The 24471-nt window shown below is 37.5% G+C and overlaps 1 protein-coding gene across 1 annotated transcript; it reads right to left on the bottom strand.

Annotated features, from left to right (window-relative positions):
• Positions 1–605: 605 nt before the first annotated feature.
• On the bottom strand, positions 606–23695 carry LOC139686953 (uncharacterized; the record flags this gene model as incomplete). The annotated part of the gene is made up of 8 exons (XM_071583989.1): positions 606–3494; positions 5995–6069; positions 7565–8052; positions 13282–13480; positions 17190–17954; positions 18333–18520; positions 20476–20724; positions 23544–23695. Coding segments are annotated over 8 exons (2286 nt in total), but the record flags the coding sequence as incomplete, so codon positions are not given.
• Between the last annotated feature and the right edge of the window lie 776 nt (positions 23696–24471).

Here is a 24471-nt window from a genome sequence, read left to right as displayed (position 1 = left end):
AATTGCCTTTTTTGATGCCAAGGGTAAGGATCACAAAGATTTCACTCCCTAAAGGCTAAGTTGATACTGCCTACTACATAGATGCACTCGAGAGATTGAGAAAAATGGTCACCTGAACACAAAAGGAGATTGCTGATACTGGGCAATTGCACCACGACAATGTTCCCAGCCACATCTCTCTGCACGTGTGGGAGTTCCTGGCCTAGTGCAACTTGGCAACATTACCCTAAACCACTCCCTCCCCCCTACAGTCCTGACCTGACTCCAGCAGACTTTTCCTGTTCCTGAAAATCAAGACTGGCTTTAAAGGAGACTATTTTGGGACCATTGAATCAATCCAAATCACCATGACAAGGACTTTAAACAAAGTAAGATCTGGTGCTTTCCCGGCATATTTGCTTGATGAAGTTTTCTCGGGTCTTCAACCGGGTCAGGGGTTCCATGTTGGCTGACGTTTCGATGCCCAACTCGTGCATCGTCCTCAGGGTAGATGCACGAGTCGGGCATAGACACGTCGGCCAACATGGAACCCCTGACCTGGTGGAAGACCCGAGAAAACTTCATCAAACTCTAAACCAAGTTCTCATCCATGCCTTCCAGGATGCATACAGTGAATGCCACAGTCACTGGCAAAGATGTGTAGATGCGAAAGGGGACTCCTTCGAAGACTTTTAAAAGTTTTAACAATACATTCAATTCATTTTTTCTTACGGATATAATTGCATTATATTCTGGATAGACTTTGTAATGTTATCCCATGGATGATCTTCTAAATGTTAATGTGCACAAAATTTAATGTATGGCAACAGTGAAAATGTGATTTACAAGGTACTCTAGAATGTTGAATATCCATGGTAACTGAGGGCAAAGTGCCTCTGAATAATCTACCCATTGAATAACCAGATCGAAGATAATCAGCACGCTATTGTATGCAAAAAAAATTAATTACAACTTTCTACAATTTCTTTTCCTTAGCCAGTTAATGACAAGACCATTGAAGCAAGGTGATAATCATAGCTTGGTGGCTATTGAAATATGGTTGTGGAGCAGGATGGAAATGATGTAGTGGACTAAAAGGAAAACAAACAAGGAAGTACCAGCCAGGGTGGGGGAGGATAGAAGATTGTTGGGAGAAATTCAAAGGAGGTAGGAATCATGATTCATAGCATTTTGATTGAAAATGGGATGTTGCAGACTGCACACATTAGAAAAGAAAATACAGGGTGGAAATTGTTGAATAGATTAAAGGGAAGAAGGAAGCATGAGGAATTGAACAAGAATTTATTGTAGTGTCAAATGTGACGTCCTGTTTTCTTGGGAAAGGCAAAGAAATGTATCATTGTATTATTATATAGTCTGTATCCTTCCAAAAGCTACCTTAAACAGTAGAATGCTATTACTAATAATACATATACATGTATGATACAATTCAATAATGGTAAGAGCAACATACTCTCTTTTATACTGCTGCCATGCTATCATTCCTGACAAGCTTTTGAATACACACATTCCAATGAGGTAAAAATGAACAGTTACAAAACATTTCACAACTATAACTCTCTCTCTTAGCATTAACAAACAGTTGCAAAATACTATGACCCATGTGCATTGTTAATTTAAGACTCAGGTTCTTCAGTAGGGATAGAATATATAGTGTTAGAATTGTACTTTAATTTATAATTAAGTAGCAATTTATTTTACATTGTTTTTATGAATTTTGGCATACACATAGGAGCTACTGTGAAGAACTTTGAGTGTAAGTATCAATTCTGGCAATATATTTTTTAATCAACTCAATCTAACTACTTTTGGGACAGACCTGGAAGGTTTTGATTAGAATGTTATCTTTTTTTAACAGTTTCTATTATTTCACCCAAAACCTACACACAAGATAAATTAAGAATTTAATTCTTAAACAGAATTATGCATAGTTGAAAAACTGCTCTTTAAAAAGTTATCTAACTTTTCATGGACTCAAACAAACTCATGCACAGAAAATTTTGATCTAAATTTGTACTGAAGATCTTAAGTTCAATGGGGCTCGCGATGGTGCGATGGCTAACGTACAGGCTTCCCACTGAGAGGGCCCGGGTTGAAATCCTGGAGACAACAAATATTTTTCACAGGAATCCTGATCCTTACTTGAGGGGTTTTGTTGAGAGCACTTTGAGTGAGTATGATGTCACATGGGAAGTTAATCTGTGGACCCCTTGGTGCCTTTCCACAAGAGTAGGCTAACGCTGATGCCGGGCTTATCTGCACCCTTCCTTTCCCATCCATCCCTAATGGTGCAAATGACCATAGCAGTCGGTCACCTCCCAGAAAAAACTACAACTATCTAAAGTTCAATAGATATACAGGTAGGTGTGCTTCTTCCTTCATTATTCACATCATCATCCCTCATTATTCACATCATCATAGCCCACTTAGAGATTCAAATTTTCTCAGTCAAATTATTTTTCCACATAAATTTTACCTATTTCTCTACCAATAACTATACTTTGCATAATAACAAAATGAGATTCCAGCAAAATATCTCACTTTAGCAACTAACTGAATAAGAACTAAACAAAAAAGGCACATTGGAAGTATTTGCCAAATTCCCAACAGAGATAAAAATATTACAGTAAAATCTACGGAAAGGCAGACACTGCGTCATTATTTAATTAAAATTCCTCACAACCAATCATAAAAGTATGGAGTAAAATAAAATTTCATTTCAACCAAATATTGCAATAACAAACAATTACTATCAGCCTATCTGTTATGACATGGAGATTCATCCATGACTCACAATAATTCCTCCCTTCTTTAATGAATAAATAATTTCAATAAAAATCTATAAAATGCATTAAAAATCATCTGCTGAAGATAAAATAAGTTGTCTTTTTCTTAATTGGTGAAAAATGTATGTAGTTCTAGTGTATTCACAATACATTTAACTTACTACGACATAACATCAAGTAATAGTGTTCGGTGGTGCAACTCTCTTTAAGTACAGAATTTTAAGAGCAAAGTTTATCATATGGCCTTCTGCATATCAATGATTTATAAAAAACAATGGCCATTCTTTAAAAAATATGGCTTTAACAAAAAATAGCCTCTCCTATCACTTTGCAAGATTTTTCTTTGAAACACAGCAAGTTTGACCCAGGTATTTTTCAACATACTGATTATAAAAAAATATATATTAGGTGCTCAAAAATTAAAATAGATTCTAAAAAGTGTAAAATAACGTGCAACCTTACGCAGCCTGCCTGCTATCACAGAAATAATATCTATCAACAATACAATAGTACAACCCCATCTTGGATGAGGTAGTCATCAAAATCTGGCAGCAACACCACCACCCCTTGAGTCAGCATGGGATGCCAAGGTATCAACTACTTCTTCAATTCCATTGACACTGGCATACGGCTGGGGAAGAGGAGTAGCTTTCAGGGCGGTTGTTTCTTTGGACACATCATCACCCCACTTACTTGATTCAGGTCCCACTGTTAAAATGATAAAAATAATCATACACTCATTTATGTCAAAAGTAATTCCATGAGGTTCTCTTACAGTTTAACAATTTATATCACAAATATAAGCACTAAAGTTGGGGTAGCAAACAAGAACAGGTACAACAGCTCAACTGCTGTGAAAGTGTTCTCGAAGAAAGAATTCAAGAAGGTGGGTAAATTAGTAAAAGCAGTGAAAGAATAATTACATTAGCCAAAGAAGGTTTTACAAAGACATGGGGAGTTGATGACAGGAACCTTAAGGAAAAATGTAAAGAAAAGACTCATAAAGGCTAAAATTTACTAGTAATGTTTTGATTAAAAGGCAATATTCAGTATTAGCTTATTTCATATGGAATCCTTTATGTTCAAAACACTGAAAAGGGATAGTTTTTGTACCATTTCAGACTTAAAAAAAATACTCTATATTATTAATTTAACCCAGGGTTATATACCCCAAAATGGAGTACATTAGGCCACCCTACTCTAGTGACCTGTACATCCCTGGGATCCTAATCAGCCACCCCTGGCTTGTCAACAAACTCCTCAGAAAAAACCACCCAAGTGTCACAAAACCTGTACCTGAGGTAAGACTTGACCTGAGGACTTTTGGGTTACAAGGCAGGTACATTAGTCACCCAAACTAACCTAGCCATCTTTATTATTACGTAAAAATATTAATCATGAAGATGCAAATATCAATTTGAAAAATATCTGAAACATCTGTTTCAGATAGTTTTAAAATAAAACAGTGATTTGGAAACACTATTCTCAACATTTTGTATGTGCTGTAATTATAGGCTAAAAGTAATTTTTTCAGACTAATCCCATCACCAATATAATCAACCCAAGTGTTGGATCGATTGATGGGGAAGCCCGAAGGCATGAAAAATTCACAGTTTCAAGTATGGGGGCCAGTTTCTTTCCCTGTGTCATCCATGGTTTCACAGGACTTCATTTTGGAGCTTTTAGACCAATAGTCAGATAGAAATATTGATCCAAAACCATGCCATAATGTATTGGCTCTTTTCTTCTTTATGAGGATTTTTTATCAATGGTATATTTCAAAATTTCAAAAGAGTATCTATGATGCACATTCAATTGACTGGGATAATATAAAAATGGGCTTCCCAGGCTACAGGCATTTTTAACATTGACTCATATGGACAACTTTAGAATATAGTTCAATCAAAAATATATCAGCCGGAGTCTGTTTATTATTTTGAAGAATTACATTTTGAAATATTTTGCTAGCAGTTGATAGTAATGCCATATTTCACATACAAGTTTTCCAAGAGGACATAAAGTGAACTATTTAAAATAAAATAAGACAAGAGAAATTTTCCACCATATGGTAATTGATTTTTTGGAAATAATATAAAATGTCACAGGTAATAGTTACAATTATATAATGCTGATTTCTTCCAAGAAATGATATGTACCATGAGTGGAGCTGAAATCTAGTTGCACTATTATGTACACTATACATAGATTTACCATATCGTTATTGTACACTCATATAAATCATTTTACGTGCTAAGGCATAACTTGCAACAATTAAATGACTTTATTTATACGATCCAAGAAGTGAATACATACATACATAGGCCAAAGCCATTGTAACTTGAAATACCAGCAAGTTTGTGGCAAAATGAAGGTTTTTATAGTAGTCTAAAGGGTTACGATATTTTATGATCGACCCAGGTACTACACACTACTATAATCTTAAGCCCTAAACAACATGATAAAGAACAAATATTCTCAAATCTCATATTACAATAACCTATACATAGTGCTCTGAAATCTCAATCTTCCATGATTCCATCCAAAATGGCTACTCTTTCCCTCCATCTATCTAGCTTTCCCAGCATTCTGCCCTCTATTATCATCTTCTGCATCCCATTTCTTATCAGTATCTCCTACATCCACTGGTATTACCATCTTCAAACTTCTCCGAACAATTGTCTCTCACCTTCTACCATATCCAGAAGTTCATTGTTGGTTTTCCTTTCAGTCCACTTTATTTCCCCCATCCTTCTCTATACACATATCTCGTAAGTTTCCAAACTACAGTCATGCTCTTGCCTCAATGACAAGGTTTCTGTGCCATACAAAATTACCCCATATTAAAGTTTTCTTTAATCTTTTCTTTACACCTTTACTCAAGGTGCTAACTCCCACCAGTAAAAACCTCTTTACCTAATGCAATTCTTCTTTCAATGTCCCCCACCACTCTGTCCACCCTAATCCAAAACACTTCCCATAAAGGAGAACAGATTTACCTTTTCTAGTTTATATCCCCCCAATTAATGGCATCATATTGATTTCTACAATGTCTGCAAGGAGGAAATCAAAAGGAAAAGTCAATTCCTTCCTGAATATTTCCCAAACATTTCTCACCCTTTCTCCTTTGAAAAAAATGCTAAAATTGATTCCTATACTTCACTTGATAATTGCAGTGCATAAATTAATTGAAAAATTAAAATTATCTTACCTTCAATTCCATAATTAAATGGAGCGGGAAGTGGTTTCATCCTTGTATATTCAATGCCTTCCACCAAACTTGAACCTGGAAATTAAAGAGACAGCTTTTTCTAAAAATTTATCTTGAATTGGCTGATCTGAAGGAATACAGACTATAAATGGTGTACAAATGCACATTAAAAATCAATTTGATGGTGGAGAGTAAAGATACTCCACAGGTTCCAAAGAAATTTCAGAGTTTAAGAGGATGCCTTGGTAGCTTAAGTGGCTAAAGCACTCGACCGGATATTGAGGGATCTGGGTTCGAATCCCAGTCAAGGCGAATGATTTTTACACTCTGAAATTGTTACATACCCCACAGACTTTATAAATAACTCCTAAGTTAATGAACAGCACATGAAAACATATTGCGGAGAGATACATTAATTCACACAAACAAGACTTATTTTAAAGTAAATTTTCTAAAGACTTTTGAGCTACCACAATTCACCCACATGATGACCATATTTAGTGTTGCACATTTTCAGCCAATCATCTCTCCAACTGTACCCATTTCATCAGCCTCAACCTGTCTGAATACCTCCTTATGCTCACACTATATCAATTAAGATAGTTTATCACCAAACCATATTTGGTTCAAATTAGTCAGATAATTGGTCAGGTGCATCATCACTTAAGCACTTTCAGATTCTGCGGCACAAACACATTTACCTTTCAGATAGGGCTATTATCATTACTGGTACCCTACCGTTTAAGATAGGTTTGGGATGGTCACAAACTGAACAATGCTACATTTCTTTGTCTTTTCTAACAAAACAAAACTTAACACAAAACACCACAGTAGTTCTTTCTTAAATTCTGCATACTTTCTTCCTCCCTTCATTCTATCTAACATGTCTATTGTTTTCATACCCCTTTTTTGCTTGCCTAACATTCTCCCTTCTATAATGGTTTTCAACATTCCACCTTAAATTCAAATGTTCTACATTCATCCATTTCCTTACATTTCTATCCTCCTCCACAGCTACATTTCAAAACCCTCCAAACCAACACTTATCACCTTGCCACAATTACTATGTTTCAGTTAGTACAAAATCACACTCCATATTAAAGTTTTGAAGTATTTTTTTTCATTTCTACACAATGTCACGGTCATAAATTTCCCCTCATGAAAGCTTCTTTACCTAGCACAATTCTTCTTTGTATGTCCCAACTAGACTGACTGTTCCCTTCAAAACACTTCCAAAATAGAAAAAACTGTTCCCAATGCTCTAGTTTGGAATCTCCTTTTTTCACAGTTCTCTTGCCTTTCTCTTTATTGAAAACCACAAAAATTTTGTTCTGTCTACATTGAATCCAATCCAACGCCTTTCATAGCCTTTCTAATGAACTCAGGAATGCTGTCAACCCCTTGGCTGACTGACTTTCTAAATCTTGATCACCCACAAACCTGATTTATTGAATTGAACAGGGTTTTGACAAAAACTTTTAGTAGAGAAATTTCCAGCCAGGGCAGAGTATTCAATCCACATAAGTAGCATGAGGTTTTCAATGAGACAGAATCAACTGGTGAACCTTACCTTTTAAAATAATCTGCACCAAAACTTGGACCACAGAGAGGGCATCAGCACTACCCAGGACAATCCTCTGCCCACATGCCCCCACACCTTCTTCAGAGCCATTATCTGACAACTCTTTCCCGCCTTCTTTCCTTGGAACCACAAATGCGACCACAGACGATGACAGAGGCCTTCTACCACTGCCATAATCATTGCAAGTGTGCATAGAACTTTTTTCATCAACATTCCTCTTAGAGATTCTTTCTTCCCGCAGAGATTGGCTTGCTTTGTGGTTTGGTGTGGCAGCCATTTTGCTCTTGAGAGACGAGGTGAGTGGAGTAGGAGAAGGTAGCTGTTGACTGTGAGGATCAGGGGATGGAGACATTGGAAAGCCCAATAAGTGCAATGGAAGTAGGTTTTCCTCATTTTGAGCAAAATTGGTAAGGGCATCGTTGAGAAGGTATCCCCTGGATGTTAGGATTTGTGACCCAAACCATGAACTGAGGCCACTGAAATACAATAACATGTTTTATTATCACAATAGAACATAACTCTCAAGTAAAGCATGCATGCCGTATCCAACCCAACCACAGTTATGAACTCGATGATCAGTTTGGAAGGGGAGATTAAATCTCACCAAGCATTTAGCCAATGGCATGTGCCAGTTCCTTTCCCTGTGCCATCTATGGCCTCCCATGAAGATCTAATACCCAAAAAATCACAAAGAATGGGTAAAGCTGAGGAAGCTCACAGGCATACATACACTTTTGACAATTACAAGGTAAAATAATTTTTCTAAACCACCATTTCACATTCAACATATTTACCTGTACTGTGATTTTAAGATTTCTGTCGAGCTATATCAAAAACAAAAGCTCACATTTTTATGAATATATCTCTGGATTCAACAACATGAAAATGTGCCTAATAATTTGAACCTGTACTACTTCACTGGTCTCAATGACCCAATGACTCTTTTCACTGGTGCACCATTTTAAATAACTGAATCTCATTTGATGCTTAAAATTATGAATTACATATGATAATTATTTCAAGTTTTAAGTATTACGACATTTTAGCAATTTCATACACATATTACTACAAACATTTCCAAGAACACAAACTCTATGGGAAATCTACTAATTTTTAGGTCCAATACAAGGCATGGGAATAACTTGATATAGAATTTACACATACAGAACACACTTCATCTATCTGGTTCAAAAATGAGAAGAAAATATGGATAAGAATGTAAATAAATAAACAATGTAAGTTCAATCATTTCAAAGTCCAATCAACGGAGTTATCAACACAAAAATTGGTTTGAGAGGCAAAGATAGAGTTCATCAAGTGTGGAGCTCAAGAGCATGTGAAAATTATGCGTCATGGTGGGAGGGCTAATTCCTTTCACTATGCTACCTATGGTTTCCCTGGGAAGATCAGGCATCTGAAAAAACACACAACTTGGGTGAAGCAGAGGGTGCCCAGGGGCATTCCCAGGAATTGAATATGGGCCCTCAGATCAATAGCCCACTGGACTAACATGTTACCCATTTTTTACTGACTTTTGTCATATTTAAAATTCAGCTACATGAAGTATTATAACTTTTAAACTATGACTGTAATACTTATATCAGTTAATGAAATGAAAATGTGTTAAATTCATGCTTCTTTATTCTCTGTATTCTCCCCATATGAAGTAGAGTAGGCTCTGTAGAACAAAATGAATGCATTATTCATTTGCATTTTATTTTTTTTAACTTTGTTATTATTCACTCATTTTCTTCCCATAGTTATTGCCATTAATCCTCCTTAACTTTGTGGTTTGTCATTTCCATTAAGATTATTTCACTCCTTAATATTCAAAAGGGAGCATCTGAATCATATGGCATTCACAGTGTTTTATGGTACTAAGCCATAGCAGAAGAATGACAATGTCACAACATGAGGCCTCAAGAAATCTTTGACTACCATTCATTAATTTCCAACTCATTAAACAGTTTTAATATAAAGAAATAGACCCCAAAGGGGTGGCCATTGAGTGATGGTGTCATGTTAAAAACACTACAGAGGAAGGCAATAGGAAACCACCTCAATTATTATGCCCAAGATTGCTATGATGGACATTATATAGAATATCAGTCCTCGCAGTTATGGGACTCGGCCAAATCGGCCGCGTGACATGCATGGCAAGAGATGTGTTGATGGGGAATTATGGTTAAGGTTTGAGAAATGGCCATGAAGAGAAAGCAATTAAAATCTGAAAGAGACTGGGGCTGGTGATCACCAACACTTGGTTTAGACAACCCATGAGGCAAAAGTATACATGGAAAATGAAAGGTATCTCAGAAAAGTATCAGTTAAATTACAGTTAGGCATAGATTTACAAACAACATAATCAATTTGCACAGTGTCCTGGGAGCAGATGAAGACTCTGATCACAAGTTAGTAGTTTAATGTCTGGTTAAACAAGATATGGCACAGGCAGCTGGTTAGGAAATGAAATGTAGGCACATTAACTGGAATGCCAAGGAAGGAGTATCAACAGGTCGTAGAAAAAAATGACTGATGGAAAGGAGCTTATTACTATTAAGGAAAAATGGAAATATATTGAAAAGGGATGTAAAAGCCACTAAAGAATCTATAGGAACTGTTGACAAAAAGGAGAAGGAAACCATGAATTATGGATGAGGTGATTAAAAAGATTGATGAGAGAAGGAAATGGAAGAATGTAAATAAAGAATTATGTAGAAGAAAGTTAGAAAGAATAGATAGATGAAAAGAAAGAGTTGAAAAATAAATTGAGACCAGCTACAAATAGATCAAAAGAAGCATGGTGGAAGACGTGGTGCGAGGATATGGAAAGTTTGCAGAGGTAGGGTGAAATTGGTACGCTATACAAGAAGGTATTATTTGGTATGTATTTAGTATCATTCATACTACGCTATCGGGAAGTAGGAAGGAAATATCTGCGTTAACAGTTAGAGATAAGTTGGATAAGATAATAGCTGAAAGAGAAAAGATCCAAGAGAGATGGAAGGAATATATATATATATAAGAAGTTTTCGGTAAAGAACATAGGCCAGAAAGCTTAGACATATAAATAGAACATGATGTAGATGAAGATAGCTTAAGTCCAGGCATACTTAATAATGAGATAGAAAGGGCATTAGGGGAGATGAAATCAAATAAGGCCAAGGGGCTAGGCAAAGAACTTAGGCCAGAAAGCTTAGACATATAAATAGAACATGATGTAGATGAGGATAGCTTAAGTCCAGGCATACTTAATAATGAGATAGAAAGGGCATTAGGGGAGATGAAATCAAATAAGGCCAAGGGGCTAGACAACATAAAGCAGAACTACTAAAAGGTTAGGAAAATGTGGGAGGATAAGAGACTGATTGGATATTGGATTGGACTGGATGAGATATGAACTGATTCTTAGCATCTATGAGGAGGGAATCTGGCCGGAAGACTTTTTGAGATCAGCGTTTGTACCTATTCCAAAAAATGTAAAGGCTAAATCATGTGAGAACTAAAGAACAATAAGTTTGATGTCGCAAACAGCTAAATTGGTTCTCAAAATCATCAACAAATGGATGGAGAGCAAGGCAAATGATTACTAAGGGGATGATCAGTTTGGTTTTAGGAAGGGGAGAAGCACGCGTGATGCCATTGTAGTAATGAGATCACTAATCGAGAGGAATATTGAATACAATCAGAATACGTCTGTTTCCAATATTTTGAAAAGGCATTTGATAATATAATAATTGAAAAGATATATGATAGTATCAAGGCACATATACAGGGTCCGTACTAGTATCGTGACTGGTTTGCTGTAGCCTCAATGGAGTGGTGGATGGGGGTCAGACTGGTTGGCTCGGGAGAGGGGTCCCCCACCACTCAGGTGCAGTTTAGTTCAGTTGCCTCCAGGCATGCGTTGAGACAGGAGGTGGATTTTTGTGACGTGTGATTGTTTGTGGTGTCGTCACGCCAGCATGGAGTGCACCATCTAGCAATGCTACGCTGTGAAGTTTTGTGTTAAACTTGGGATTTCCACATCGGAGACCCTTGAACTCATTAAAAAGGCGTGTGGCAATGATGCCTTAAGCTGCACAAGAGTTTTTAAGAGGCACAAAATGTTTAAGGTAGGCTGGGAGCCAGTTGAAGACGAGCACCGCATTGGACGCCCAACGACCGCTCGAACCGATGCTCAGGTGGCCAAAGTGAAAAAAGTTTTGGACTCTGACAGGTATTTAACCATCGTCCTTAACAGTGAGGAGACAGGCCTTTCAGTCAGAACTGTCCACACCATTGTAACATTGTAACAGAGGATCTTGTGATGAGGAAAGTGTGCACGAAGCTGGTGCCGAAAGTCTTGAGGGAGGTACAAAAACTGTCTCGGGTGGATATTTTGCAAGAATTTTGGACTGCGTGCAGGAAGATGAAGATTTTCTCGACAACATTATTACCTCAAAGGATAGCTCAAAAGGAGCTCAAAGGATATTGGTTCGACTCCATCGAGGCGGTTCAAGCGGCGACGACAAAGGCTCTCAACAATTTCAGAAACTGACTTCCAGCCGGCTTTTGACGAGTGGCAGACACGCTGAACTAAGTGTATAAAGCAGGAGGAATGTATTTTGAAGATTATTAAGTAATTGTAATGATACCTGCAATAAATTTTGATTTTTGGAACCAGTCCCGATACTTTTTGTACAGACCCTGTATTATCTGATGCTTAATACCATTGCTATGCACTTCTGACATCCCCAAAGTGGCAGGTCGTAAGGTAGATCGAACGGATCACTGATGGTGGGACCAAAGCCTGTTCCAGTTAGGCAGGAGACTGAGCGAGTTTGCGGGTTAGATCTACACAGATGCTACACCATGGCAGTGGGCCATGGTAGCACCAGAGCTACAGATCAAGAACGCAGAGGCTTCCTGGAACGAGCTATTCATATTTCAAGTGGAGGCCACTGCTGCTTTAAATGCCTTTTATGTGTCACAAATCATTCTGGAAATAGCCAATAAATGTATTCACATAGATAACCAGGCTGTCAATGAATTATAGTATGCTAGACTGTCTACGATGATAGATGTACATTGGAGGCTTTTGAAATGTGGGTGTCGAGTAGGATGGAGGAGGAGGAGAGGATAGTAAGGAAAACAGATCAGGCAGTGCTGGGTATCTTGAGGGAGGAGAGGGAATAGTTGGGAGAAATCATAAGAAGGCAGGAAATAAGGATGAAAAGCATATTGAGCAGCAATGAGATGTTGAATACTGTGATAGAGCGGAGAATGTTGGGCAAACGAGGAAGGGGCAGGAATAGGATAAGAGAGTATGACAGAACGGATTATGGAAGTATAAGGAGATAAAGACAAGCTTGTTGTAACATAAGATCTTGGTTTGTGTTTTGTTAGGAGAAATAAAATATTTATTTGGCAGCTGTGTCCATCCAAAACCTACCTTAACCAGTAGATTACCTAAGAATAATAAAGGAATACTTTCATCATATATCTCAATGATATATACCATATTTTATTTGAAAGGCTTCAAATTTAATCTTTGAAAAATAGAAGCTTTATATTGAGACAGTAAAATGGTTGGCACACTATGGAAGGGACCATGAATTTTGAAAAGACCACTAGGTTTGACGTCCTGTTTCAATTTACAATCATTAAATATGTGACATAAATTGAAGGTAGGTAACTTATGACTGACAATCCAGATGCCTTACCTGACAACAGAAACGTATAACTCATCCGCATCAACCACAGCAACATTTGACCCCGCTGACCTCAATGACTCGGGAATGTTTTGCAACAGTACACTCTCCTCACTGGAAGTCATTTTCATCCTCAACATTTTTAATTTTTCAACTGGGTTGGTAGCAATATCATAATCATCATTTGCACATCCAGGATTGCTTGGATCTCCTAAAAACAGATACATTTGCAACAATCTATTAGTAGAGTACTATTCCTTAAAATATTATGCAATTCTTCATGTTTTCTACAAAAACTAAATATATTTTCTTGGACAAAGATACATGGTGTATTTAATGTAGCAAACACAGTACGCTTGATAAAATTTGTTGTCTCCGGCGTAACTTTATGGAATTTACATAACATATTGAAATGTAATGAAATAATTTGCTTTGTAATTCCACACACTTTATTTAAAAAATATGACCCAGGTTTTGACATTGAATGTCGTCATCACGTGGTCCTCATAGAAGCAAACTTGGTATATTTACCTTCCGATCAAAGGAGGGGGGTTTGGTCATAGAGGGAGGTTAGAGGGGTAAAAAGGTTAAAATGTAGCTGGTAAGAAAAGAGAATCACATCTTTTTGACTTGGAAGAGTGGTAGGTCTAGGAGTGGGGTTTGGGAGGGATACAAAATTTCGTTGGCAAGTTCATCTTTGCAATGGACACATTTCAAAATTTCTAACTGCTCCAAAGAATCCAGCCTTTGACTTTTAATGAAAGTGGGCTCATGTTTAAAGCAGTGGGCTCTACTTCCCAGAAAGTTACCTGTTTAACCCATCTTCCCCCCCCCCCCACTATCTCCTACTGATAATTCCTTCCCTATGTCCTTAAGCCTTTAACCCCCTGCTATACAACAACCCGCTCCCGATACTCCAGCCCCTTGTCCCCCACTTTGCGGTTTTTCCTGTCATTAACCCCCCATTTTTCGCTCTTTATAACCTCTCCGCCTCTCCTCCACCCCCCCTCCTCCTCTCCCCTACATGACTCTCCCTCCCCAACCACATCTTCTGTACATATAAATAAGGTCTCCTTACTATTTAGTTTGTCTTGTACCTGATGATGACTCTGTGAGTTGAAACGCGTCGTACGTTAAATAAACTGTGGAAAAGTGCAAATTGTCCTTATTTCATTATGATGAACTTCCACGACCTCAAGCCTGAATCTGTTGAACCTTTGACTTTTATTTTCAAAATGAATAATTTTTGTAAACAAAGTGACTTTTGTGGTCACTTTTGATGAGGTGCTTTGCAAAGAGGGATGTTATGTTCTTGTTTTTTACACATATTTGGTGTTCTTTAATTCTTTCTTTAAATTTCCGTCCTGTTTGCCCAATTTACTTAGTGTTACATTCTGAGCACTTTAACTCATACACTCCATTCCTCTCGTTTTTGGGGACTTTGTCTTTAGTGTGATAAATCAGGTTTTTAAGGCATGAACCACTGTAAAAGGTACATTTAATTTTTTCTTTATGAAAACTTTTAATTACTTTTTGAGAAATAGTCCCTAGATATAGTATTCTTCGCCATTTGGCAGTGGGATCTTTTAAATGTTCGGGGTTGTAAATGCGGCTTAAGGCTATTTTTGTAAGTTTATTTCAGTAAAGTTTACCAATTAGATCTTCTGTATAACCATTGTTTACTGCTAACGTTTTAATTACATTAAGTTCCTTATTTACACTGAATTTTGACATTGGGATAGCAGTTAAATGGTGGATCATTGCATGAAATGCCAAAAGCTTTTAGGTGGAGCAATGTCTTGTGTCCGTTGCAAAGATGAACTTGCCAACGAAATTTTGTAACCCTCCCACTTCCCACTCCTAGACCTACCACTCTTCCAAGTCAAAAAAATGTGATTCTCTTTTCTTCCCAGCTACATCGTAACCTTTTAACCCCTCCAAACTCCCTCTATGACCAAACCCCCCTCCTTTGATCAGAAGGTATAGTAGTAGTAGTAGTTTTTAGGGGAGGCGCCCAACAGCTAAGGTCATTTGCGCCATAGGGGATGGATAGGAAAGGATGAAGGGTGGAGAGAAACCCGGCGTTGGCATTAGCCTGCTCTTTACGTAAGGTGCCAAGGGGTCCACAGTTTAACGTCCCATCCGACGGACAGCGTACTCACTCAAAGTGCTCCCCACAAAGCACCTCAAGTATATTTTCATCCAGCATTTGAATGGTCAAAGATAAAAGTGCAATAGTCAGGCTCTAAGGTAAGGTAATAATAATAAGAAAGTCTATCCCGAGGATTATCAGTGAAATCTCATTAATTAGGATGATTTCAGGAATTTCTGTTCAACAAAATATCTTATATATTGAGCTGAAACTTTCAATTGGATATGCCTGTACAATCTTAATAACAAGATTATCAATGCAGGGTCCTGGATTCATTGTAAAAAAAGTCCAGAAAATTTCCTATTCAATTGCACAAAAAATGGTTTCCAACTTTTAGAGGATTTACAAATAATAAGATTTCGAAAAATGAGGGGTAATATTTGACTTTTATCCAGCCAATGAGAAAACAACTAGAATCGCAGAAAATTAAAATTGACCTCAAAATATAACAAGTCTTCCCCCCCTCTCTCTCATGAACACATACATGCACACAAAATTCATTAATTGACACAAACAATCTACAGGAAAAAACAAATTACTGATGCTTAATACTTACTCAACCAATCCATACCAAATTTCTAAAGGCCTAGAAGGCTTTTAGTGTAACATGTAAACACACCATTATTTAACAGAGATATTATGACTTTTTTACAGTCCGAATATAAATGAGGGTGTAGGGAGATAGTCCCTCTTTGTATAACACAGTTCTTCTCCTACTTGAAGCAATTGTGTGCTACACTCATACACTTAAGTTCAAATCTCAGACTGGCGTAACGTTATAATTAAATATCAGAAAGTGTACAGTACTGCAGTTTTGTAGTAAAAGAAAAGAAAAATGTAAACTATAAAATAGATAGGTTCAGCATCTCAGATCAGGTCAAATACTTGGGTGTTACAAAGAAATTTAATTATGAAGTACACCAAATATATGAATAGAAGAATATATGAGCCAGCCTTAAAAAAGCTAGGTTTTTATTAGATGGGCTGCAGGAAAATATAAGACAAGAGGTGTTACTAACTTAAGATAGGTCACATTTAGATTCTGCAGCAAGCATTTCGGATTGATTGGAGGAAAACTTAATTACGGGATTGGAAAAGGTCCAGAGAAAGTCCAGTAGGTTTGTAAAAATTACTACGTGTAGAAAGTAAGTTTGCTGAGTATGTTGGAGGCATGGAGCCACTTGATTAACTAAGAGAAATTAGGTAAGACAGACTTTTAGAAAGGTACATGACAGCTGATTTTATTTGCCACGCTGGGGGAATTATTACGCTACCAAATTGTACAGATTTACCGAATTGAATTATTAAATCCCAATTCAGTCATTGGGATAAAATAATAGAAATAAAAATTATCACAGGCAGATTTAACTACTTTTTCTTCCCTCGCAAAATAGTCATATCAAAACCACACACACTAAAATATTAACTAAAAGATTTAATTTAATGATTTAGTCAAATAATTTAATTTTTGCAAGATGTATAAGGGCATGTATGTGTGTATCACCATGAGTGTTTTTCTTTGATGGCTAATATTGATTTGGATGCATGGATGAACTAATATTTCTGCACTCACAGCTGGTGCCTTAATACCCTCGATCACACACCCATGCAGCAGCTTGTGTGGTTTTGTAAAGATGTCAATTACAGTTTCTACTGCAAGCATCGTGATAGAGGTTATCAGAGCATGAAAGCCCTTAGACCAAACCAAGGTGATGGTTGATGTGAAGGGAATGCTAACAGGCCAAAGTGCAATGCCAATATCACTTACCCAGGAGAGAATGCAGCAATGATGCATCCTTCAAAGCCTTCAAGAGAACTGTCATCTCCTCTGTGCTGTCTTTGGTGGTTCCTTTGAGCCCTTGGCCAAAATCTTGTTCCTCCCCGGACAGACCCACTAACCTCCTCCTCCTTCTCTTCTTCTTCAGTTCGTATGGAACCACAGTGGCCTTGCCCACCACACCCTTTCCTGTGCTCTTCTGGAATTTGGAGAGATGGCCCTCCTTTGGGTCTTGATCTTGTGATGTTACGAAGAATGATTTTCCGGTGTCAGGAACCACTTTTCCATCCAAATTCTTGGAGTCAACACTCATGCTGCTCTCCTTTAAGGGTTCTTCCATGCTCCCGGACTTGTCCACCACGGTCTTCCCATTTTGCCCTTCTGTGGTCAAGTCGCTCACTGTGATTGATGCCTGATATTCCTCTGTGGTGGAGCTGATGTTTTCTTGAGGGCGATCAGACACATCTGCACTCGTAATGGGTGCATCTGTTGTATCATTTAGCATGACAACTGGTTCAGTGCCAACTTGATACGCTGAATTCTGGTAGGCAGCATCGATGAGCGTGAGGGCAGAGAGGAGGAGTGGGCCACCAGTTGGGGAACCCATGGAGTAGACCCACGAGGATGGACCAAAAGGGACTCTCAGCAATGGGCGTCTGATGGGTGTGTAGCCAATGAGATCTTCCTGAGTAATAGTACCTCCTGATGCGGTTATGGTTTTGATGAGATCACTTGTTAGGGTTCCATTGTATAATGCTAGAATGAACAAAATAACAATTGTAATTGTTATTCATCCAAGACTATAAAGCAATCTCAGTATTTAATGGAATATACATATTTAGACAATGCTTCCAATTTCGTCTGACATGTATTATCTTGTTTTATAACAATACTAAACCCATGGGGCCATTATATGTATGTATTCAGTATTATTTAGTCATGTAAAACCTGCAGCATGTGACAATGCATTGATGTCCTAGAGTAATGATTTTCAAATGAAAAATTGTGCTCGGCAACAAACTCTTGACTGGGTGAGGAATGGAGGCTTTATTAATCACAACTTAGAACATATAAATACACCAACTAATGAATATACTATCAGCCAAAGATTCAAGAAGAAACAAGGTCACAAACCCTTAGGGCCTTCGTCTGCCACCGCTTGCAATGTTGAAGCCATTTTCAAGTCTGTCATGTCACGACCAGCCTCTAGACTTCCAAAATGCTCCCAAAACAACGTGTTGTTCTCCCTGAAGTTTTCATTAGTGCTTGCTGGAAGCTGACTTCTGGCAGCAATTAGATTTGATGGCACCAAAAATCCTGAACTGTGAAATGTAATAAATGTGCATCAGGTCTCACTATGCATAAATTCCAAGCACTGTACCACACGAATCAAGAACAGGATTTGTTTACAAACTAGCTGGAGTTTACCAAGAACTAGTTGATATGGTAAAATACCTAGGTATTGCAATCACTAAAGACTTAACTTGGTGCACCCACACACATGTAAAATCTGCGGGCAAGCATATTTAAAATTGGGATTTATTAGATGCATTGATGGCAGAAGTGACTCCAAGGTCAAGGACCGTTGTTGCCTTGTAAGCCTCATTTAGAATATACATGTAGTGCATGGGATCCAACTGAAAAAGGCCTCATTCGGGAAATTAAGAAGGTTCAATGCCAGACAGCCCATTTTGTTAAAACTGTGGCGATAAAATGAAAAGCCTCACTGAAATGCTTCTGGATTTTGGGTGGGAATCATTAGAATAAAGATGATTCAGATACGCATGTTTCAGCACGGAGTCTCGCAAATTGTTCACACTCCAACATACATTGGTTGCTTGGATCATATACATAAAATTTGGAAAAAAGATGCCAGAACTAGCAGACTCTAGGACTCCTTCTTCCCACGGACAATATGGGATAACAAATGTAGGGTTATAGATAGCAAAAATTCCACTTGCCACCCACAGAGTCTAGGGAATTATTAGTTCTACTAATTTGCATGTACTTTCACTAATCTCATTTGTTTTGTTGTCAAAACCTTCCCGCATGACTGCATGAGAATGTCATTAAAGAATGTAGGGTTAGTTACAGTTTCGCTTGCCCTGCTTTGCTGGTTTTCTAGCTTCTCCCTCCATCCCTCATCTCTCTCCGTGGGGGGGACCCTCTCGCTGTCCACATCCTTGTGTGACACCTTACCTGTGTCCTTGGGTGGAACACCATTGTTTATGTTGCATGTCCATGTGGTAGTAGAATTTTGCCTTCTTACTTTTCAAATTCTAGCTTGCAAGTTATTGGATACATTTTTACTACATTCTAAGGTGCATGTGTTTATTAGTCAATAGTATATGTATTTCATGCATGCAAGTTGGAAGGGTATTTGCATGAATGTATATGCCACTGTGGGGGTAGGTTTGCTTGGATGTGCTGATTTTGCATGTGGTTTTGTTCTCTTTTACGGGTGGTGACCTAACACCCCCTACCACAAGCCCTTGCGGCGGCTTGCAGGATATTATGTAGCTGCAGATGAGATTTCCTTGAAGATATGTAGGTTTCCAATCTGATGTGAAACCAAAATATCACAAATTATGTGTTAAGGGAGTTATTAGATTGGATGATGATAAAAATTATCAGTTATAAAAGGAAAAAGTAAAAACTAATAGATTCATAATTCACCTGAGGGACTCCTAGTTCATTTTTAGTTATTTCACAGAAGACAAAATAAAACCTATCTCACACAGAAATCATAACTCTTTAATTCTTTGCCTAATATGTAAGACCTCAAAGTGATCCACCTACAATTTATACTCTAATATTACTACAATAAAGTTAAATAATGAAACAAATAAGATGTGAAATGTATTCCACTTCTTTTATAGCATTTAAGAGACCTGAATTTGAGGTGACATTCCAGAAATAATTGGAAAATAAGGCAAAGTTGAGGAGATAATTATATCCAGAGGCATTTGAGGAATCATGAAGATGCAATTATTATTATAATTAAATTAACAGCTTGATATATACTTAATTACTTAGGTTAAATGAATTTTAGTTATTATTGTTGCAGTAGAGTTTTATGGAAATCACATGCTTATTAAGACTCCCTCTGGTACTTATACATGCCATTCTCCATCTCTGACTTTCCCAGAGGAATTAAGAATGGAACTAATAAAAGCTTGACTTCACAATTCCTAATTTTTTATTCCCTTTCTTTTATGGCAAATAAAATCTTGTCTGATATATGCATTAGATAATTAAGAAAAAATGAGGGACCAACCTGCAGAGATCGATGGTCGGTTTTATTAGATCAGCCCAAGGCAGACGTCCATACAACTCATGAGCAAAGCCTAGACCTTTCAGAAATCCTGGAATGCCCACTGTACTTCCTACACCCTTTGTTGTCTCCTGGGTAATGCTCACGTTTCCATGTGCATCTGGCTTGACCTTGAGAGGAGCTTGCTCACGAAAATCGATGGCATCCACAACATGGTGACGGCGATGGTCATATATTGCAATGAAGCCACCTCTGGAAAAGAATGACCATGATCAAGGAGAAGCAAGAAAATTCAATTTACCATAAGAATAAAAATTTAAGCCATTTTCAGGGACCAAAGAGAGAAACTAGAAGTCTGGCCAAATCATTGAAAAGAAATTAAAAGACGTTTTAAATGAATCCTAGACAAGAGAGCTACAAACTATGTACCTATCTCCAAATTCCTGAGAAAAAGCTCAACAGCGCAGTGGCTTCTTGGATGAGAACAGCATAAAAGTAGACATTAGTGTAGTAAATATGTCTTGGAAAGCAACTGAAATGGTAATTGCATGTATGAAAATTATATACAAATTTCTTCTTGCATTGATTCTCTATCACCCACACCTGCATTGAAATTTGTATCAAATGTAACTCTGATCCGCTTGCATTGGTAATTATTTATTTTGCAAAAATTTAATTGACACTTGCAACTTCATTAAAATTTTGCTGAATTAGCGCAACTGAAGCCAGTCAATTTTTTTGGTGCTTTTCTCATTTCAGGTGATGAACAATGTGTCATTTGTCTTGCTGAAAGAAATGTAGGTTCTGGACAGAAGAGATTCACATTTCATAACAGGACTTCAGAAAAAATCACTGCACAAGGAAACCCTGTTTTTCTTCCTGCAACTTTCTTTCTTTCCCCCTTTCTCTCCCACTGAGGAGTATATACATAGGTTTCTGTTAACAAAAATGGAATGTTGATGGTGTAAAATATGTTGAAAATATGCTGAAAAATTATAAACAACAGTTTGAACATGTGCTTACATTAAATGGATAAGTACAATCTTACTCATCTTTTATATCAACTTCAAACAAATCACACTTAAGTGGTAGGCTTTATCTTCAAACAAAAATTTAGACTAGGTGAAGTGCTATGAGGTCTGCTCCAAAGGTTCTTGAACTATTTGTCACAAAAAAATACTTCATTTACTAATTATGGGTCAGGGTCTCCTTCAAAGTGGTCTCCTCCCCAACACATACACTTAACCTAATGGTGTTCCTTGGTGGTACTTCTTCCATAATGCTCCTAAGGTTTTTGGTTGAATCCTTCTATATCTCTAGAATGGTTGCAATTTTTTTTTCCTTTGAGTGAGGTTTTTAGTTTGGGGAAGAGGAAAAGTCACATCGGGCGAGGTCTGGTAAGTAGGGTGGGTATGGAAGTGCAGTGGTCTTGTTTTTGGCTAAAACTCATCAGTTTTTACAGACGAATAAGCCGGCATAGTGTTGATGTGAAAAAAAACTACTCGCCACTCCTCCAAAGTTTTGGCCGCTTTTGCCCGACTCTCTTAGGCATTTCATAACCCCCAGTGCTCTGTATTCACCATCTAACCTTAAGGTATGTTTTCATGATCCACAACCCTGTTTACAATGAAAAAAAGTCAACAACTCCTTCACATTTGAGCCACTTTTTTTGGGATGGGGGGATGCTTTACCATGGAATTGTGAAGATCGCACTTTTGATTCAATGTCAAATCCATTAACCCATTGCTCATCACCTGTTGTCATCCTGGACAAGAAGGTTTCATCCCCTTCAACTTGATCAAACATCTCCTGACAGACACGAAGCCGATGTTGTTTCTGGTCTACTGTCATCAGGCAAGGCACAAATTTGGCAGTGACTCAATGCAGCCTCAATCAATTTTTCAGTCATGATTTCATGGCACAAACGAATGGAGATGCCACACTCTTCTGCAAGTTCCCTAATATTCAAATGCTGATTTGAACAAACAAGATCATTCACTTTCTCGATGTGGGGGTCATCAGTTGACGTTGCTGGTCTTCCAGGATGCTAGTCGTCTTCCAATGATTGCCGCCCCTTTTTGAACCAGGTAAACCACTCATAACACAGGGTACGTTTCATAGCATCCTCACCATCAGCCTTGGTAATCAACTCGAAAGTTTCCATGAAGGATTTGCAGGGTTTCATTCAGAATTTCACAGAACAATGCTACTCCTTCAAGGAGTTCATTTCCGCATATCTGATTTTTTGCCAGGCTCCACAAACACTCCTTCACATAAATGGTGGGAACTAATCAACGAAGTGATTGAAGGCAGTTATTCAGGAGGTTTCAGTGGACAAAATGCCTCCGAGAGGATTAAAAAATAACCAACTGGAGGCATGCCATAAAAATGTTTAAAAACTTTTTGAGCAGACCTCTTGGATCAGTCAATGGCATAGAATATATCCTCCTCAAAAACCTTCCTTAAAGTGCCCTATGTTCAATTCCAAGGTGATACCTTGGAACTAAACCCATCTAGAAGACAAGCGATACAATGGTTAATGAGTAATAACGTATGATTACTAGAATTTTTATAAAACAATGATGGCTAATGGAAATGTCTAAAATTTACACCCATACATGGCTTAGTACAAGGTGACCTGTGCTGTCATTTGTCATGAACAAATTTCAGATTCACTAGTAAAGATGGACACCATTTATTCATGTTGATTAGAGAAATAATTCTCGAAATTTATTTATTGATACTTCTCATTCACAGCAACAACTTCAATAAAAGGGTCTGATAGATTGACAAAAATTATCATGAAAGACACACTGTCTGATAAGAGATAGAGAAAATGATGCATTATTTATTTATAGACCAGAGTCAAAAATTCATTACTTAAAAATTCCGAATTTATTTATTTTTTAGCATTTCAATTCACCAAAATGGATTGTACATTGTTCTAAGGTTTTTCCACATCAAATTATGCCCTTTGCTGTATCTTTAATAAAGAAAGCACAAATCGATGAGACAAAGGCACTTACAATTTTTTAAATTAAGTGAAAATGACGAAAAAAAGAAAAACAAACCCCCCAATGCCGGTCAGATGTGGTAACACAACTCCCAAGCAAATGGTGGTGGCAATGGCCGCATCCACTGCGTTTCCTCCTTTCTTCAAAATTGACGCACCAATTTGAGAGCACTCACGACTGTCACTGGCAACACTCCCATGTGGAATCACCTCAAAAGCAAAGAGGCAAGCATTAATTTATTCAACCCTGACATATAACATTGGCAATCACTCAACAGAAAAATGAGTTATTTTTACCACACAGCAAAGTTAAAATGCATGCCCATTTTAAAAATTCAGGTGCAATTACAGGGAGAATCAAACGCAAGTGGTGTTTGGTAGTAAATTTAGTGCATACGTCAAATATAAGAATGCTGAATTATTCAAATGCTGCCCTGCATGAAGAATAATTATCCTAAATGTCTTTCCTTTCACTGTTTAGGGGAGCAAATGTATATGTAAATGTAAACGCCAGATTAAAAATTATTCATTGCATAAAAATTATGCTACACCCCTCAACACTCAATGTAGGCCAAATTCACTTCCCTGAATGGATAATTCCAAATATGTCAGCATATTTCACTTCAGTATGGAACAGACCTCACAACCATGTGCTCAGTGGTATTATTTTAAATAAATTCAATGGATACCTTTGGTACATTTTCTATCATTCAAATCTGTACCAACACAAGGAAAAAGACAAAAACTTTGTACTTTATGCATGATGTGCTAAAGAGATCAAATGATCATATAAAATGCCAACATTACTCACAAAAGTGGGAGCGGTTTTATTATTAACTGGTAAACAAAAGAGCACAGAACATTTCTACAATTAAAAGGCAAGAGAGTAAATTTATTTTTGTTTATCGTTGCTCAGCAATCTGATTTGCTAAACAAAAAGCATTATATCTGCTTTTCACCAGTAAATATTTTACACCTTTACTTCA

Source organism: Hetaerina americana, unplaced genomic scaffold (genome assembly GCF_022747635.1).
Source record: "Hetaerina americana unplaced genomic scaffold, ioHetAmer1.1.p SCAF_155, whole genome shotgun sequence".
NCBI classification, from domain to species: domain Eukaryota; kingdom Metazoa; phylum Arthropoda; class Insecta; order Odonata; family Calopterygidae; genus Hetaerina; species Hetaerina americana.
Note: the sequence above shows the minus strand (reverse complement) of the source record. Positions and strands in the feature narration are given on the sequence as shown.